The following is a 20,342-nucleotide window of genomic DNA, read 5'->3' on the forward strand; positions in this document are numbered from 1 at the left end:
CCCTTTTAGAGGCATCCTTGTGTCACATGGCACCCTGTCTATCCCTTACCCTCTTCTGACTACTGCTTTTCAACTTTTCTCCCCTCCCTCCGGTTTTCTTTTTTCTCTCCTTTCCTTTCCATATCCTGAGCAGTTCTCAGGAGAAAACTGGCTTTTGCTTTTCTCATCACTGTCAGCCCACCCAAGTTCCTGTGTCCTGGTCAGTAAACCATACGATCATATTACATAGCTGAGGCTCTCATGGGGATCCTTCTCCTGCAGCTGCTTCAGAATTCATTGCTGTCTGTAGAGTTCAGGATGGAAACGCTCATTTAAATAGGGTGGTGCTGCTCTCTGTGGGTTTATTGGTCACGGTCACATACTCCCCTACTCTGCCTCTGCGCACACGCGCACACACACACACACACACACACACACACACACACACACACAGGACTACAAACATATCCCCTGGTTTGCCTTCCTCCTCACGATGTGAGTTTGAGTTTTCACTCACAAACATTTAGTAGATGACTCCCACATGCCGGCCACCAAGCTGGTTGATTAAGGGCCATGAACAAGGTCAATGAACAGGGCAGACACAGTCTCTGCTCTCAAGAAGATCTAAATTACACTGTGCAAAAACTCAGCTGTGCACCACCAGCTTTATTACCCACCACAGAATGGCTTCTCCCTTCTCAGGGACACAGAGGCAGCTATGAGGCCACACTTCACTTGTAGGTGTAGCTATTCCCCCCAGGGCCAGGCCCTCGGATCTCACCTCCACAGCACTGGCCAGACCCTCCAGCAGCTTCCTGGTGGGCAGCCTTCAGTCCTCGAGAACCCAGAGGCCAGAGATCCTGACCCTGCAGGGGTTTGGGAGGCACCAAGTGGGGAGGGTCAGTGGTCTCTTTGGTGAAATTACTCTGCTGAGGTTCTTGAGTGTTACTCTTCTCCTTAGTGTCTGCTCAAAACACAGGGAAGAACAGATTACACTTCAGGAAAGTGAAGGAATTCTATGAGCGAGGTGAGGTCAAGAGGGTGGGATCACCATGAGCAGGGGAAGCCTTCCTAGAGAGTGTAGAATTTAAACCGCTTCTTAAACAATGGGAAAAGACTTGAGTCCACAGGAAATAGGAGGAAATTTTTATCAATCACAGATGCAACTTAAAAGGAAGCTCTGAAACAGACAACGAGATGGGCAGGTGAATGCATCAACCTATTCTTTCAATGTCAGGAATTGGTCCTCAGATTTTTTTTTTTAATTTGTTTTAAGTATTTACTGAACTTATTCCATTGCTCCTCTTTTTAGGTTTTGGGTTTTTTTGGGGGTGTGGGGCCACGTGGCATCTGGGATCTCGTCTCCCCTATCAGGGACTGAAGCTGCACCCCCTGCATTGGAAGGTGAAGTCCTAACCACTGGGCAGTGAAGGAAGTCCCCCAACCTCTTCTTCATCGAAATGGCTCTTGAATATCTTGTGAAGTTCATGCAAACCCCAAGTTCAGGGGCAGAACCCCTTTTACCTTGCTCTGGGGAGAGGGCCAGGGCACTGAGCGCTTCCTCCAGCTCCTGAATTTGCTTGAACAACTTCTGACCCTTGTCTGGAAGAGCCTGGATGTTCACCGATGCCAGTGTGCTCTGGAAAACAGATCCTATAAAATGGGTCACTCGCTCCTCTCGAGGTGTCAGAGGTAGTTTCAGATTAAAGCAGCCCAGAAAGCTAAAACTGTGACATTAGTCTTTTAGCCGTATGTGTGAAAACCAGAGCCTTTCTTCTTTCTAAACCCAGCTGATTTACCAATCCTGAACATATAAACACAGCAAAAGGCAGAAACTAAACATCCACCTGTGAGACCTTCCTTACATTGATATATCTCACTTGCTCATGGCGTACCTTACCTGCCCACAGAAGCGATGCTCCGACCTTATAGACAAACACAGGTAGTAGTTACCTTCCTTTGTTTCAGTTGTGTTGTGAGGAACACACGTTGGGCTGCTGGGTCTGAAGGTTCTCCCTTCTTGGAAACACCCGGGGCTGAAGAAACTTTTCTTTGCACACTCTGACCAGGGAGTTCAAGGTTCTTCTTCTCCTGTGTGTCTGGAGGCAAGTCAAAGAGTAAGGGGCTCCTTGGCTTAGACGAAACAAAAACAATGTCATCGTCCTCACTGTCACCACTGCTTGTGCCAGCGTCTCGCCCCTCTCCTGTGGGATGCCCTGTGGCCAGTGGTGCAGGCTGAGCAGCTGGTTCCTTTGGAGCAGGCATGTCCCGGGTCTCCGACTGAGCCTGAAAATGGCCCTGGAGCAGACTCTTTTGGAGGGTCTGTGTGCTTGGGTCATTCCCTGTCTTTGTTTCTCTAGCCTCCCAGCTCTTAGGGTGCTCCTTGTTGAGGTGCTCCTCTTTCAGGGGCTGGCTTATTGAGCGTTGACTGTGAACAATTCGAGGCAAAGGCTTAGTTTCCTCTTCTGTCGGAGGTTCTGATTCTTTCTGGACAGAATGACTCTCACTATCTGACTTCACCTGAAACGCAGATGGTTCTCTGAGCACATTTCCACGGACCTGTTTGGATTTCATCTCCAGAAGGTTTCTTTTGTGCATCCCTTCTATCTCCTTTGCTTCACACTGAAACTCTGTCTTCTCCCTTTGCTGCTTGTCTTGAACTGCAGATTGTTTTTTCTTTACTCCCAGGCCAGATGAGAGCTCCTTCTCCATCCAACACTTAGATTCTGGCTTCTGTTCCTTCTTTTGATCCAGGAGTGGATCTCCCTTTTCTCTTTGCTTCTTATCAGCTGTCTTTTCCTCATCTTCACCTTTGATGAACTGTTTCCAGACGGATGGTTCTTGATTCTTATCAAGTACCTTGAACGGGTTTCTCTGGTGGCTGGAAGGATAATGAGATGGCTCAGAGGCAAGCTGAGACTTACTGGCTCCAGAATGTTCTTTAGAATTAGGATCCTAAAAGACAAAGGAAATAATCTAATCTTAATATAAAATATGAATGCAACCTTCACACCTAGAAGGCCTTTCTTTAGAGGAAATGGAAACACAGTAAAAGCAGTCCAGTTTTTCTAAATGTTCCTGGGATCATTTCTTGCTCTAGAAAGGACTGCCAAACTCGTTTCTATTTTTTTAATTTCTTAACAGTACTTAAGTATTCATTTTTTAACAGTACTTTCAATGCTTGGTTCCTTCTCTGTCCATGATCACTGCTTTTATAGGTCTCAAGGAAAAGCAGTGTCCAGGTCAAACTTTTAATAATAGCAATAGCCACAATGTGTATTTTTCATGAAAACGACTCTCTCAAGATGAACTTTTCCCCAAACCTAAACAGCTCTGATTTTGGCTTTAGGATGGTTTCACAGTGCAAATCTAGGGCCTTACGTCCAAGCTATCCCTCTACAAGTCTCAAGACCTCCCTCAGTCTAGTTCCTCATGTAGTAGACATCTGCAGGGTCTCTCCTAGTTCTTACATTCCAGAAGCTTATGAATTACACCCAGTTTATACAAACATCAACTAGATATCAGTCTATAAAAACATGTTGGGACTTCCCTGGTGGTCTGGTGGCTAAGCCTTCATGCTCCCAATGCAGGGGGTCTGGGTTCAATCTCTGGTCAGTGAACAGATCCCACATGTCATAACTAAAGATCCTATATGCTACAACTAAGATAAGAGTAGCCAAATAAATAAATATTAAAAAAAAAATCCTGATGTTAGTCAAGTAAATTTAAATTTTTTCCCTAAATAGGAGAATGCTAACTATAGAATGGGCTTCCCTGGTGGTTCAGATGGTAAAGAATCTGCCTGCAATGCAGGAGACCTGGGTTCGATCCCTGGGTGGGGAAGATCCTGGAGAAGGGAATGGATACCCACTCCAATATTCTTGCATGGAAAATTCCATGGACAGAGGAGCCTATCAGGCTATATAGTCCATGGGGTCGAGAAGAATCGGACACAACTGTGCGATTAACACTACTATTATTAACTATAGAATGGACAGATGTTTATGTATGACTGAGTCCCTTCGCTGTTCACCTACAACTACCACAACATTGTTTGTTAACTGGTCATATTCCAATATAAAATTAAAAGTAAAAAAAAAAAAGATCCATAGTCCTTTGAATTAAGAGTCCCAACAGGGTCTACCTTGCTGAAAGAAGAGAATTGTCTTTCAGAGAAAGTACGATGAAGACCAATCAGTTTACAATGGACTTTAGGGTCTTTTAAGGTGATCCCACAGGTTAAACATCTTTACACAGTCAGATCTGAAAACAGGTGAATAATTCCTACCTGCCATGGGATATTTCCACACCACTGCTTCCCCTCAGCTTTACTTTTAACACATCGGAAGAACAACCTGATAAAGTATAAAACACAAATAATCAAGCTTGTGAAAATCCATTAAAATGAAAGATGAACTTGTTTTTAATTCAAGAAACCCTTTTATAATTATTTGATAACAGCTTTGAAAGGTCACTTGAAACCAATTACTCTTTTTTTTACTTTACAACATTGTATTGGTTTTGCCATACATCAACATGCATCCACCATGGGTGTACACGTGTTCCCCATCCTGAAGCCCCCTCCCACCTCCCTCCCCATACCATCCCTCTGGGTCATCCCAGTGCACCAGCCCCAAGCGTTCTGTATCCTGCATTGAACCTGGACTGGCGATTTGTTTCTTAAATGATATTATACATGTTTTAATGCAATTCTCCCAAATCATCCCCCCACCTCTCCCAGAGAGTCCAAAAGACTGTTCTATACATCAGTGTCTCTTTTGCTGTCTCGCATACAGGATTGTCATTACCATCTTTCTGAAGTCCATATATATGCGTTAGTATACTGGATTGGTGTTTTTCTTTCTGGCTTACTTCACTCTGTATAATAGGCTAAAGAGACACCTGTACCCCAATGTTCATCGCAGCACTGTTTATAATAGCCAGGACATGGAAGCAACCTAGATGTCCATCAGCAGATGAATGGATAAGAAAGCTGTGGTACATATACACAATGGAGTATTACTCAGCCATTAAAAAGAATACATTTGAATCAGTTCTAATGAGGTGGATGAACCTGGAAACCAATTACTCTTACATGTACTACATTTAAAAATTCTTTACTACATAGGATATTTACAAGACCTGAGAAGTGAAAGAATACAGATGTCATAGTAACCAGAGGGTATTCATAAATTTATTCTTTTAACTCTACAGAATGACTGACATGGGAACACTGATCCACAAGGGCTGCTAAAATCAGAAAAAAGGAGATAACCAGACATTATGTGTCCCTAATGAGAAGCCACAATACTTCCTATAAAGTAAAAAAAAAAAAAAAAAAAAACACACACAAAACAAAAACCAAGCCAAATCAAAACAAAGATTTCCCAGGTCATCCAATGGTTAAGACTGTGTACTTCCTCTGCAGGGGGCCTGGGCTCCATCCCTGGTCTGGGAACTAAGACCCCACAAAACCTATAGTGGCATGGCCAAGAAAAGAAAACTAAGACAAAAACGAACCTGAATCTGGTCAAACCCCTGGATCCAATTAACAATTTACAGGAAATGCAAACAGACGAACACATAAAACTAGACCAGGGGATGTAATCTGCAAACTCTTAACAGTGGGAAATGCTATAAGACAAACAACTTGATTTCTTCAACAAGTAAATCACAAGGGAGAAGAAAAAGACTGGGGGGACCTATTTAAGAGACTTAAAAAAATATATCAACTAACTGCGATCTATAAACCTTATTAGAATCCTGACTTAAGCAAACAAGCAAAACTACCAAAAATAAACTATTTATAATATTTATGAATCTTCTGGAAATCTGTACTCCAACTGGTTAAGAAAACAAAATAACAGTCCGGATTTTTTACAGCTACACACTGAAATATTTACAGAAGAAATGACATTATGTGGAATCTGGCTCCAAACATGGAGGAGCTGGTGGGTAGAGTGCAAGGACATAGATGCAACAAGGTTTGCCATGAGTATGCCTGCTGGAGCTCACCTGCAGGAGTTCTATCCTGTCTACTTTTGTATATGTTTCCAATCTTTCATTAAAAAAAAAAAAGACTGACTACAGGCCTACATCCCAGGGCAAGGCAGTCCCTGCTCACACGAACACTACCTATATTCCAGCTATGCAAAAATGGCTGTGCTGTCCCGAGTGCAAACTAAGCCACACACTCTCCATCCTACTGGACTTTGCACGTGTACCACTCTCCATCCAAAGAGTGTCCTCCTTATCCCTATTTGCCCACCATTACCCCATTGCCAGCTGTCAGTCCCACAGGTCCCTCCACACTCAGTTCAAGACATACCACCTTTGCATGCTCTCTGCCCTGTTCACTGTACTGCTTCTGGATTTTTGTTGTATATAGTTGTATTATGCTTAAATCTGCCTGTCAGCAACTAGAAGGCGGTAACTCTCTCTTTATTCCTAAGCCTCGCTGTTTGTACTTAATAGTTAAGTATTGTTGAATTAAACAGAACCAACTGAATTCTTCCTTACCCCAAATAACTCCTCAAAAACATTTAATCAGTTAAACAAGAGCCTTTGACATATGTATTCCATTTAACTGTTTAAATAGGTAAAATGCTCAATCCTCCATCTGTTCAGTTCACATCCCTCCCAAGTAACCATTTCTCTTAGTTTTTGGCTTGCCTTTCCAGAGATGGCTTTAATGAATATTCAGGTCAATGTATTTTCTTTATTTCTTCCTTATTTACTCAACTGGGTAGCATAGTATGCTGTGCTGTGCTTAGTCACTCAGTTGTGTCCGACTCTTTGCGACCCCATGGGCTGTAGCCCGCCAGGCTCCTCTGTTCTTGGGGATTCGCCTGAGAAATCCCAGGGACAGAGGAGCCTGGGGGGGGCTACACTCCACGGTCGCAGAGTCGAATACAACTTAGCGACTAAATAACAAATATAACACAAATCACAACAGTCTGAGTCCTAACTCAAAATGAATCCTGAGCAGATCACAAGCCCTCAATGCCATTACTTCACTTGGATGTAAAAGCAAAAATACCAAGCTCCAAATGGGCAAGTGTTTTATAAGAGTGAGAAAGAAGACATGGACTTTCCTAGTGGTGCAGATGATAAGAATCCACCTGCCAAGGCCGGGACACGGGTTTGATCGCTGGTCCGGAAGGTTCCACATGGCACAGAGCAATCAGGCCCGTGCACCACAACCACTGAGCCTGCATGCTCTAGGGCCCACAAGCCACGACCACTGAGCCTGCATCCTGCAGCCACTGACATCTGTGCACCTCGATTCTGTGCTCCACAACAGAAGAAGACCCCACACTGAGAAGCCCACACACAGCCTCAGAGAGCAGCCCCCACTCTCCACAGCTAGAGAAAGCCCATGCAGACAACAAAGGATCCAATGCAACCAAAACAAAACAAATAAAATTACTTTTAAAAAAGAAGAAAGAACCAGCTCCTATCATACAAACTCATAATTTTCTCATTCAAGTTCACAATAAAAAACCTGTTTTGGTATCTTTAATTTGTTCTTACTGCAATAAGAAAATTTAGTTCTGAAAATTCCTGAAATGCCTTGATTGCAAAAAACTCAAAGGCTACTATTAGGGAGTACTGCTGCTGCTGCTGCTAAGTTGCTTCAGTTGTGTCTGACTCTGTGCAACCCCAGAGACGGCAGCCCACCATGCTCCCCCATCCCTGGGATTCTCCAGGCAAGAACACTGGAGTGGGTTGCCATTTCCTTCTCCAGTGCATGAAAGTGAAAAGTGAAAGGGAAGTCGCTCAGTCGTGTCCGACTCCTAGCGACCCCATGGACTGCAGCCTACCAGGCTCCTCTGCCCATGGGATTTTCCAGGCAAGAGTACTGAAGTGGGTTGCCATTGCCTTCTCTGATTAGGGAATACTACTACTTATGAAAACAAGTCAAGAACAAATTCTTGCTGTTGAAAGTGTATCAAGTACCTGAAACCTTAACTGAAAGAATATTTTATAAATAGCATGTATTTTAAAGCCCAAACTTCATAGACTTTCAGAGAAGGGCAAGATTTGGAGAAAGAGGGAAGTAAACAACACACAATGAGCATCAATTATGTGCTAGGCATGCTGCAAAAACTGTTTCTGCTTGCATTTTTATTAAAAACAATCTAGATGAGCTTCTCTGTTTTTAGGATAAAAGTTTGTCAAGTTTATTAAATTGTAAATCAATAGAGAAAGCGGTGGAAATACCTTGTCATAGAGAAAGCAAACACTGAGTCCACTATGAAAAAGAGCATAATTTCTACAGTATATTCACTAATTATTTTCCAAGGCATAGGTTATGAACAAGAAAAATGAAGAAACCAGACAGGTGTCATTCAAGGCCAAGTTCAAGTCTCAATTCCTCCACTTTCTCAGTAAGCTTCATCAGCCTTAATCTCTTACTGTTGGTTTTACAGTCAGAGAAACATCTGGCATTCGGACACATACAATTTAGCACTCTAACATGCAGATCAGACTGCTCACCAACCTTCCTGTGTCTAACTCTTAGCCCAATCGTGTCTTAGGGCCCTTAGAAATACAGATTCACTTCTCCACATGGAGCAATGGAAAAACATAAAGCTGGATTTCTACCTCACCTTTTACACAAAAATTCAAGACGGAACAAAAATGTATAGAATAAAACTGTAAATGTTCTAGGGGAAAAAAAAACGGAGATGAATATTTTGGCAATCAAGTAAAAAGGGAATGACAAAATCCTGTGGCTGAGAGATAAAGGATTTAGTAATTTGACTACATGGAAGTATTAAATGTCCATACAGTAAAAATACCATAGGCAAAATTGCAAGACCAAAGGCAACCTGGGGAAAGAACCGCTGCACACATTATAAAGGGTTAATATCCCCTCCAAGGGCTTCCCAGGTGTCCCAGTGAGCCTGCCAAGGCAGGAGATGCTGGTTCAATCCCTGGGTCAGGAAGATCCCCTGGAGAAGGAAAGGGCAACCCACTCCACTATTCTTGCCTGGAAAATCCCACGGACAGAAGAGTGGGGCGGGGCTACAGCCCCTGGGGCCACAAACAGTCGGACACAACTGAGTGAGTGAGCACACACACATAATAACGTTTCTGTACAAGGATCGCTTCTGTGGTACAGCCAGTGCATGATACTACACAGTACCTAGTCACAGCACCGGCTTTGTTGAGTGGGATCTTTATGGGTTGCTGGAGCCCGAGGTCCTTCTGCATGTGTCTGCCTCGAGTCCCAGTGCCTCTCTGTCATCAGCCTAGCTAATAATCATTGGGTTAGATAATCTGCAGCCCAATTTTACCCAGTAATCAACCAACCACAAAAGGGGTGTCCTAGATGTGCGCAGATTCATATGCTATTAAAAATGAAGCATTTTGGGGACCTCTCTGGTGGTGCAGTGGGTAGGAATCTGCCTACCAATGCAGGGGTCGTGGGTTCCATCCCTGGTCTGGGAAAATCCCACATGCCTTGAAGCAACCAAGCAGGTGAGCCACAACTACTGAGCCTATTTGCTGCAACTACTGAAGCCCGCGTGCCTAGAGCCTTTGCTCGACAACGTGAGAAGTCATTGCAATGAGAAGCCTGGACACTGCAACGAAGAGTAGCCCCTGCTCTCCACAACTAGAGAAAGCCCCTGCACAGCAATGAAGACCCAGTGAAGCCAAAAAAAAAAAAAAACCTCTTAAAAAAAAGCAAAAACATAAAAGTATTTTGAACATCCCAGTACAACCAGTTATTTAAAGAACTAAAACCTGTTTTACCAATCTATAGACGAAGAATATTACCATCTGTTTGGATCCTTGAGAATAAAAAAAAGAGAGAGGGAAGAGAGGAGAGAACAGGAACTCAGGAGCTTGACGACCATATCCAACATCTGTATATCAACATGTGCCACATCATTCATGTCAAGGCAGGAGCTCTTCTCTCTGGTTTTACTGAGCAACAATTATAGTTTTCTTTAATGCCCAACAACAGGGTCATGGCTGAAGGGCCGGTCAAATGCTGATGAGTGGTACCATCTGGTGTTTAGTAAGAGAACTACACAAAAAAGTAGCTTCATGCCAAGGTAGGAAAAATGGGCACCTTAGTGCTACTTTGGTTTACACCTCCCCTCCACTAACCTGCTACACCTGTCTTCTAGCTAGGTTAACCATTAAATGTAACAGTACTAATTCAAGGATATAAAGTCCTTTAAGTTCTTGAAAAGAAAACCCAATTCTGGGGAAGAAAAGCTTGTGCTACCTGATGTCTTTCTCCAGAGTGCAGGGATTCTGGCTAAATGCTTTACTGTCTACTAAGGAAGTCACCATCCATAGATACATTACCTATTTCTTTTTTAAATTTTCAGCCTATACCACCAATCAGGGTATACCTATTGGATTTTTTGCTGTTCGTTTTTTGTTTTTTTGCTTTGTTGTTAATTTGTTGTGTGCTGTAGAACTGTTTTTTATTTGTGCTAAAACAATCTTTTGAAAACTCTAGAAAGTACCTCTTAATAAGTGTTCTAGACTTGAGCTAAAAGAAATGCATTCAAGCATTCTTTTTCTATTTTTAAAATAATGAGCACCTCAGCCTCGTCTACATTGTGTGAAGAGTGATAGAGACAAGTTTTCAAGATTCTATCCTCAGCCTAGACCTCTCTTTGGAGCTGCCCACTCACTTTTCCAGCCTGCTTCATGTGTACATAAGACACAATGAGTCCAAAGCTGTATGTGTCAGCCATCCTCTACTGACGTCAACTTTCCTTCCTTGTTTTGCAGCTGAAACTCCAGTACTTTGGCCACCTCATGCGAAGAGTTGACTCATTGGAAATGACTCTGATGCTGGGAGGGATTGGGGGCAGGAGGAGAAGGGGACAAAAGAGGATGAGATGGCTGGATGGCATCACTGACTCAATGGACGTGAGTCTGAGTGAACTCTGGGAGTTGGTGATGGACAGAGAGGCCTGGCATGCTGCGATTCATGGGGTCACAAAGAGTCGGACATGACTGAGCAACTGAACTGAACTGAAACTCATCCAACCAGGAAACCATTTCCTGAGCACTGACCATGTGCTAAACACCAAACGAAGTGATCACAGACATGACTGCACTGACCCTCACAGCCCAGGGAATCCAGTGCTACCATGACCGCTATCCCAGCTGAGTAAATGGAGGAAAGAACATGCTTAACCACCGGGAAACATGTTGTATCAATTCTCTTTCAGCAAGTGTTCTCCAGTCTGTGTGTGTGTGTTAGTCGCTGAGTCGTGTCTGACTCTTCTCCACCCCATGGACTGTGGCCTGCCAGACTCTTTTGTCCATGGAATTCTCCAGGCAAGAATACTGGAATGGGTAGCCATTCCTTTCTCCAGGAGATCTTCCTAATCCAGGGATCAAACCCAGGTCTCCTGCACTGTAAGCAGATTCTTTACTGTCTGATCCACTGGCCTAAGCACACCCAACTCTACTGCCAGGGCTTCAATCCAAGTTCATCTTTCACTTAGAGAAAGTGGGTGTGCCTGGAGTTGGTCAGATCTAGGCTCAAATCCCAGGAGCTTCCCTGGTGGCTCTGTGGCAAAGAATCTGCCTGCCAATGCAGGAGACGTAGGTTCAATCCCTGGGTTGGGAAGGTCCCCTAGAGAAGGAACTAGAAACCCACTCCAGTGTTCTCGCCTGGGAATTCCCATAGACAGGGAAGCCTGGTGGGCTACATTCCATGGGGTCACAAAACAATCAGACACAACTTAGCACCTAAATAACAACAACTGCTACTGCTAAGTCACTTCAGTCGTGTCCGACTCTGTGCGACCCCATAGACGGTAGCCCACCAGGCTCCCCTGTCCCTGGGATTCTCCAGGCAAGAACACTGGAGTGGGTTGCCATTTCCTTCTCCAGTGCATGAAAGTGAAAAGTGAAAGTGAAGTCGCTCAGTCGTGTCCGACTCTTAGCGACCCCATGGACTGCAGCCTACCAGGCTCCTCCATCCATGGGATTTTCCAGGCAAGAGTACTGGAGTGGGGTGCCATTGCCTTCTCCAATAACAACAAGTCTCAAATCCCAGCCATGCCACATTATAATGCTGGGACCTCAAATTCCTTTTCTGACCTCTCTAAATGTTTCCTCATCTGTCTATAAAACAGGGATACTGAAACCTATCACAGTAGATTCTATGAAGAGGTCATGAACATGCCATGTAGTAGACACTCTATAGCCCCAAGTAGTTCAGTGGGCTCCTTGCCTCCACTGCCATCACTTCCTAATCTAACTTCCATAGTTCTTCTTTTGATGCAAATTGAATAAAAAATTCTTTAGCGTCTTCCTACCACATAGAACAGTATTTCTGTATGATCCAGGGCCCCCAGTAGTATGTAAAGGAGATTGTTTTAAATTCAGGCACTAAAGGCTTACTGGCTCCACTGTACTAGCAGGAAACAACAGAAAAGTGAAATTTTTAAAAATTCCACTTACAAAGACCTCTCTGGTGGCGCAGTGGATAAGAATCCACCTGCCAATGCAGGGGACACAGTTTGGATCCCTGGTTCAGGAAGATCGCATATGTGCGGAGCAACTAAGCTGGTGAGCCCCAACTACTGGGCCAGTGCTCTAGAGCCCACAAGCTGCAACTACTTAGCCCGCATGCTACAACTGCTGAAGCCTGAGAGCCTAGAGCCTGTGCTCTGCAACAAGTGAAGCCGCAGCAATGAGAAGCCCACACACTGCAACCAAGAGTGGCCCTCACTCACCAAAACCAGAGAAAGCCTGTGCAAAGCAACAAAGACCCAGCACAGCCAAAAATAAGTAAATAAATGATTTTTTTAAAAATTCCATTCATAATAAGAGTGTCATGTATTGCTGAAGCCTGGCTTGGAGAATTTTGAGCATTACCTTACTAGCATGTGAGATGAGTGCAATTGTGCGGTAGTTTGAGCATTCTTTGGCATTGCCTTTCTTTGGGACTGGAATGAAAATTGACGTTTTCCAGTCCTGTGGCCACTGCTGAGTTTTCCAGATTTGCTGGCATATTGACTGCAGCACCTTCACAGCATCATCTTTCAGGATTTGAAATAGCTCAACTGGAATTCCATCACCTCCACTAGCTTTGTTCATAGTGATGCTTTCTAAGGCCCACTTGACTTCACATTCCAGGATGTCTGGCTCTAGGTGAGTGATCACACCATCGTGATTATCTGGGTCATGAAGATATTTTTTGTACAGTTCTTCTGTGTATTCCTGCCACCTCTTCTTAATATCTTCTGCTTCTGTTATGTCCATACCATTTCTGTCCTTTATCGAGCCCATCTTTGCATGAAATGTTCCCTTGGTATCTCTAATTTTCTTGAAGAGACCTCTAGTCTTCCCCATTCTGTTGTTTTCCTCTATTTCTTTGCATTGATCGCCGAGGAAGGCTTTCTTATCTCTTCTTACTATTCTTTGGAACTCTGCATTCAGATGCTTATATCTTTCCTTTTCTCCTTTGCTTTTCGCTTCTCTTCTTTTCACAGCTATTTGTAAGGCCTCCTCAGACAGCCATTTTGCTTTTTTGCATTTCTTTTCCATGGGGATGGTTTTAATCCCTGTCTCCTGTACAATGTCACGAACCTCCACCCATAGTTCATCAGGCACTCTATCTATCAGATCTAGTCCCTTAAATCTATTTCTCACTTCCACTGTACAATCATAAGGGATGAGGATATTCAAGCTGGTTTTAGAAAAGGCAGAGGAATCAGAGATCAAATTGCCAACATCCGCTGGATCATCGAAAAAGCAAGAGAGTTCCAGAAAAACATCTATTTCTGCTTCATTGACTATGCCAAAGCCTTTGACTGTGTGGATCACAATAAAATGTGGAAAATTCTGAAAGAGATGGGAACACCAGACCACCTGACCTGCCTCTTGAGAAACCTATATGCAGGTCAGGAAGCAACAGTTAGAACTGGACATGGAACAACAGACTGGTTCCAAATAGGAAAAGGAGTACGTCAAGGCTGTATATTGTCACCCTGCTTATTTAACTTATATGCAGAGTACATCATGAGAAATGCTGGGCTGGAAGAAGCACAAGCTGGAATCAAGATTGCCGGGAGAAATATCAATAACCTCAGATATGCAGATGACACCACCCTTATGGCAGAAAGTGAAGAGGAACTCAAAAGCCTCTTGATGAAAGTGAAAGTGGAGAGTGAAAAAGTTGGCTTAAAGCTCAACATTCAGAAGACAAAGATCATGGCATCTGGTCCCATCACTTCATGGGAAACAGATGGGGAAACAGTGTAAACAGTGTCAGACTTTATTTTTGGGGGCTCCAAAATCACTGCAGATGGTGACTGCAGCCACGAAATTAAAAGACGCTTACTCCTTGGAAGAAAAGTTATGACCAACCTAGATAGCATATTCAAACGCAGAGACATTACTTTGCCAACAAAGGTCTGTCTAGTCAAGGCTATGGTTTTTCCTGTGGTCATGTATGGATGTGAGAGTTGGACTGTGAAGAAGGCTGAGCGCCAAAGAATTGATGCTTTTGAACTGTGGTGTTGGAGAAGACTCTTGAGAGTCCCTTGGACTGAAAGGAGATCCAACCAGTCCATTCTAAAGGAGATCAGCTCTGGGATTTCTTTGGAAGGAATGATGCTAAAGCTGAAACTCTAGTACTTTGGCCACCTCATGTGGAGAGTTGACTTATTGGCAAAGACTGATGCTGGGAGGGATTGGGGGCAGGAGGAGAAGGGGACGACAGAGGATGAGATGGCTGAATGGCATCACTGACTCGATGGACGTGAGTCTGAGTGAACTCCGGGAGCTGGTGATGGACAGGGAGGCCTGGCGTGCTGTGATTCATGGGGTCGCAAAGAGTCGGACATGACTGAGCAACTGAACTGAACTGAATAAGAGTGTCAAGAAACATAAACACTGAGGACTAAATTTCACCAAAAGGGTATATAGCACTCTATAATCAGAACTATTCCACAATGCTAAAAGAAATTTTAAACGTCATAAATAAATATACCATGTTAATGGACTGGAAGATCAAGATTAATATCAGTTCTCCCTACACTGATCTATACAGATTCAACAGAATCCCAACGGAGTTTTCCGAGGAAACTGTAAAAGATGATTCTACATTTTATATGGAAATGTAAAGGACCCAGAATAGCAAATCTTGAAGAGGAAAGTTGGAAGACTGACAGGATCTTATCTGATCATGTCAGGATAGGCGAAAAGATCAATGGAAGAGATCAGCAAGTCCAGAAACAGATCCACACATGGTGCTCAATCAATTTTTCACAAAGTTGCCAAGTGTTTCCATGGGAAACATTCAAAAAATGGTGCTGAAACAATTGGATAGTATGCATTCAATACCACATGAAAAAATAAATGACCTTCTATCTCATAAGGTACGTCAAATTAATCTGAGGTAGGGCACAGAGAGATAGTGAAAGACAGAAAAGCCTGGCATGCTGCAGTCCACGGGCTTGCAGAGCTGGACAAGACTGAGCAACTGAACAACAACAAAAGGCATAGACTAAACAAAAAAGTCATCAAAAAAAATAAAGAAAACAACTATAAAACTTCTGAAAGAAACCACTGAAGAACTTTATGATCTTGAGATAGGCAAAGATTTCCCACAGAAGACAAAAAGCACAAATCATAAAAAAATGATAGGTTGGATTTCATAAAGTGAAAAGTTTCTACTCTTCAAAAGACAGTCAAGAAAACCAAAGCCACAGACTGGGAGAAAATATACACAATATATATATCTGCCAAAGGACCTGTGCAGAGAATACATAAGGCACTCTTCCAACTCAGTAACAAACAACAATACAATTTTAAAGATAGAGAAAATCCCCCAAAGTTACACTGTATGATTCCATGTATGTAACATTTTGAAATGACAACATTTTAGAGCTAGAGATCCAGTTCATGGCTGCCAGGAGTGTACAGAGGGAAATAAGAGGAAGGTGGGTATAGTTACAACAGGGCAACAAGAAGGATCCTCTGGTAAAGGAACTGCTCAATATCTTGACTGTTGTTGTAAATACACAAAAGGTGGCTCAGTTAGTAAAGAATCTGCCTGCAATGCAGGAGATCTAGGTTCAATCCCTGTGTTGGGAAGATCCCTAGAGAAGGGAATGGCAACCCACTCCAGTGTTCTTGCCTGGAGAATCCCACAGACAGAGGAACTTGGCAGGTTACAGTCCATGAGGTCACAAAGTGTCAGAGATGATGCGGCAACTAAGCATGCATGCATGCACACATGATAAAGTTGCAGAGAACTAAATGCATAAATGTGTACCTACTGTTAGGTAGAGTCTGCAGAGGATCTCCTTGTACTATTTCCTGAACTGCCTGTGAATCTATAATTACCTCAATAAAAATTTCAATTAAAAACAAGCAAAATTTTAAACAGACACTTCATCAAAGATACACAGAAATAGCAAAAAAACTACATGAAACAAAATGGCTTTCATAAATGGTATTTAAAATGGTATTCTGGGCAATAATGAAGACTGAATTACTGATAGATACAACTACATGGACAAATCTCTATAGACACTGTTACATAAAAGAAGCCAGATACAAATGAATACATGCAGTATGAATTGAAACAGTGATCAGCTATGATAGGTGGGGGGATTATCTAGATGGGATCCAATGGCACTTAATGGGGTAATGGAAATAAATATTCTATATTTTGACTGGGATCTTGGTTTTAAGGATGGGTATATACCTTTCTTAAAACTCAATCAGAAAACAAACAAAACTCAACTAGTTGAACACTTAAGAACTGTGCATCTTATTGCATGCATAACTCAGTAAAGGAATATAGCAGTACAGGCAGTTTTCAGTTATATAAAATTGTGAGGATGGTACTTGAGTGTCTATATTTGGGTGGGGGGGGGAGAATCAATCTAGAATATATAAATTTCAAACTGTCATATAAAGACCATTACATATAAATGTCATATAAAGACCACTACATATGGCCCCTGACTTCCTGGCCAGTCTTATCTTCTGAATTCGCCACTTAAATATATGCTAAATGACCACTGAACAGAGTTTCCCTGATGGCTCAGTGGTAAAGAATCTGCCTGCCAATGTCAGGGACGTGGGTTTGATCCTGGGTGGAGAAGATCCGCTAGAGAAGGAAATAGCAACCCACTCCAGTATTCTTGCCTGGGAAATCCCATGGACAGAGGAGCCTGGTGGGCTACAGTCCATGGGGTCGCAAAGAGTCGGACACAACTGAGCAACTAACTTTCACTTTCGTCCTACTACCAGAATGAGAAAGTTGACAAGCAAGTGCAAATTAATGACTGTTGGTGAGCTGATGTTATTTGCTACTTGAAAGCTGGAGAGGGAGGGAGGTGAAGCAGTTTATCCAGAAATTAACCAGAGGTCAGGCTTCTCACATCAACAAGTAGCTCAGAAGTTAGGAAGTGCCAGTCCAGAAGATATTCAATACATACAGAAACACCATTTGTTTTTTACTGACTTTTAAAGACTAGTCAATCCTAGGAAAACACCTGACCATAACCCTTCCAGGCAAAGGAAAACAAAAACAAATACAGTTAGCTGTTCCTTTTGGACACTTACCTGTATTCTTTCTTGCCCTGTGATACAGACAGACCCTGAAGCTCTACCACAAAGTCCTCATGCAATAAACAGTGAGAAACAGGAATGCTAGAAGAAAAATTAAAAAATGGAAATTTGTGTTTTAGGAGGCAAAGAATAGAGGTCAATATCCTAAAATGAAATCTAAAATATATTTTAAACATAAGGGCCCATGTATAATCTCTACTGGGTTTGTAAATCCCACATACTTTCTTGTCCATGTGCATTCCTCTGGGGAAAGGGCCCATCTTTTCATCTTTTCTCATGCCCCCAAAGAAAGTATGACAATAAACATACCTATCTTTTTCCTAAGGACTCAAGTTTAAAATGATATTGTGCTATGTACCACTATCCTGCAAATTTTTCCCAGGTTCTCCTACCATCCTTCTCCCTCTAATAACCTGCTGGCTGTCACTATCAACATGAGGACTCTGGCAACACATTCTACTAATTACACTTCATGCTTGATTGGCCTAAATTTAACTCCTCCTTTCCAACTTCTTAATAGGAAAGAAATAATGTATAATATTTGAGAGTGAAAATCTAAAGTACTCTCATATGACCTGTGGTATTTTCCTTCTTTTTGCTTATAATCTGGTTATCAGACATATTCTAAATGGGTCAAATTATCAAATAACCATCTTTGAGTCAAATATTATTATACTAGTTTGTATAGCAATATGTTCTCATAAATGTTACTTTACATAAGGGCATTTTCCTTTTCATTTAAAACCAAATCTTATGCTTCCATTAATATTTAATTTCTACAAATCTGAATGTGCTTTCATGTCTCATGCAACTTGAGCTAGGTATTGAACCTAAGAAGCTCCATATACATATTAGAAACTAAACAGTAAACCCTGACATAATGATGTTTATAGCTTGAGTAATCTGGTCCCTTCTATCTTAAGATTTAACACTAATTTAAATAAAGTCATTTTGTATTTAATTTAAATGGATCCCAGTAATTTCTTTCAAATGAAAAAACAACTTATTAGAAGACTAAGAAAATACTTCCTCTAAAAAATTTATTTTCTAAATCTGAAAAAAGGTAAAAATCTTCCACTTAAGTTTCAAAGTGTAACAAAAACACAAATCATCTAAATCATTTGGGGAAAACATGAGAAGCTAATATATGTATTGAAAAAAAATACTTTATTGATATCCTTAGTGTCTTACACATGTAGAAAATGCCTTTTCTAAACCAAGTTCAGTAGAAAGCAGGAAAAAATGCATAATTTTGTGATAGTCTAAAATTTCACATAGAAACTGTGGACACCAGGTACTATGAAATACTAACAACACTTATGAGAACAGTATTTTCTCACTTCAAAGAAGATGCTTATTATTTCTCGGTCGCAGCTTTTAATTTTGTAAAAACTAGAGTGCTGAATCAGATTACTTATGTCTTTTCAGCTTTAATCCCTAATTTGTTTTTTTCGAGTATCAAACTCACCACTTAAATGCAAAGAATCCTGTTTTTAAAGGGTCCCGTTAATCTGACTACCAGGGTGTTTTAACCTCAAACATTTGGCAACCAATTCGGCCTAAGACTAGTGTAAAGCTGGAGCCAATTATTTTCTGCCATGTCTGCACGTTCTCAATTATAAACGGGATGGGAGTAATGTCCCAACAGGTCAAGGCCAGGCCAGTGAACCCAGAACTGAAAAAAGGTCCAGAAGGATCCAGATGTAGCCAATCCTCCAGATTACAAGTGACAGCCCTGGCGGCCCCGAGAGGGAAAGTAAACAGCCATGGGTCACATAGCAAGCAGTAGCGGAGCGTGTCCCTAACATATCGGGGATTACCAACTACTTCAAGGGCCCTGGCTCTGCAGACCAGGAGTCCCAGCTCTCCTAGTCCTTTTGGGCAGCGGGGGGCCGGCGACTCCTCCTGAGTGGCCACGCGAAGACCCAGGGAATTGTGCCTAGCTCGGAGACCTACTCGGTGGCCCGCACAAAGCTGCATGTGTCCGCCCGGCACACGTAGAAGCTCTTTCCTTTATTCGGGCCTTCTCGGACGCCGGTCTTCAGGAGACATAAAGTCCCTAAGGAGAGAAGGTCGACAACGATTACACCACGATAGGCTGGCAGACCCCTTGGACCCTTGGACCCTGACCTCCTACCATGCTCCGGACACCTAACTACTTCCATCTCGCTCCAGCTTTTGTCTTCTCCGAAGCTACCTCCTCTCCCAACGCCTGCTTCCGCCTTTTTCTCCGCCCTCCTCATTCAGGAACCAATCGTCACCCACCTCCTCCACTCTTAATCCCCCATAATTCACCGCCGCGGCTTTAGCCACACCCACCCTAACTACTATCAGCCAATCAGACGGGAAATGTGCTCACCTCCAACCAAACACGGCCGCCCTGAGATTCGCGGCGCGCCGAAATCAAAAATGGGGCGGGGGAAACCTGGTCTTTGGCCGGTGGGGCGTGGCTGAAGCTAGAGTGAGTTTTGGAGGTTGGCGGGGCTTTCCGGAGGAGGGAAGCTTTGCGAGGAAGGAACTGGTCGACTCTACCTTGCACGCATTTAAGACCTAGAGGCATCCCTAGAGGAAGCAGGCATTACAGACTGCAGAGAGGAGCTCTACAAAGAAGACTCTCTTCTCCCCGAGGCCGAGAGCGCCTAGAGCTTCGCGGTCTTCGGGATGCCAGCCGGGTCCTAGCGCTGGTGGGCGCTCCGCCTCCGCGCTCGATCTCTAGGGAGGGGAGTCCCAGAGAAGCCGCCGCCTCAGGAAGAGGCACTGGATTTGCATGTGGAGGCGAAGCG

The 20,342-nt window shown here is 43.0% G+C and overlaps 1 protein-coding gene across 2 annotated transcripts in view; it reads right to left on the minus strand.

The window, feature by feature from the left end:
- The window catches only part of TTF2 (transcription termination factor 2), a 53,084-nt gene extending 33,300 nt beyond the window's left edge, over positions 1-19,784 (minus strand). For both annotated transcript variants that reach the window (XM_070367426.1, XM_005901998.3), the window contains exons 1-7: positions 19,697-19,784; positions 19,516-19,618; positions 17,554-17,640; positions 4,268-4,334; positions 1,933-2,934; positions 1,504-1,618; positions 761-943 (exon numbers count right to left, since the gene is read on the minus strand). In XM_070367426.1, coding sequence (XP_070223527.1) covers positions 761-943; positions 1,504-1,618; positions 1,933-2,934; positions 4,268-4,334; positions 17,554-17,640; positions 19,516-19,618; positions 19,697-19,724 — 1,585 coding nt within the window. In that variant the 5' untranslated portion in view covers positions 19,725-19,784. The remainder of the gene's footprint in view (positions 1-760; positions 944-1,503; positions 1,619-1,932; positions 2,935-4,267; positions 4,335-17,553; positions 17,641-19,515; positions 19,619-19,696) is intronic.
- Positions 19,785-20,342: the final 558 nt, after the last annotated feature.

Source organism: Bos mutus, chromosome 3, assembly GCF_027580195.1.
Source record: "Bos mutus isolate GX-2022 chromosome 3, NWIPB_WYAK_1.1, whole genome shotgun sequence".
In the NCBI taxonomy this organism is placed as follows: Eukaryota; Metazoa; Chordata; class Mammalia; order Artiodactyla; family Bovidae; genus Bos; species Bos mutus.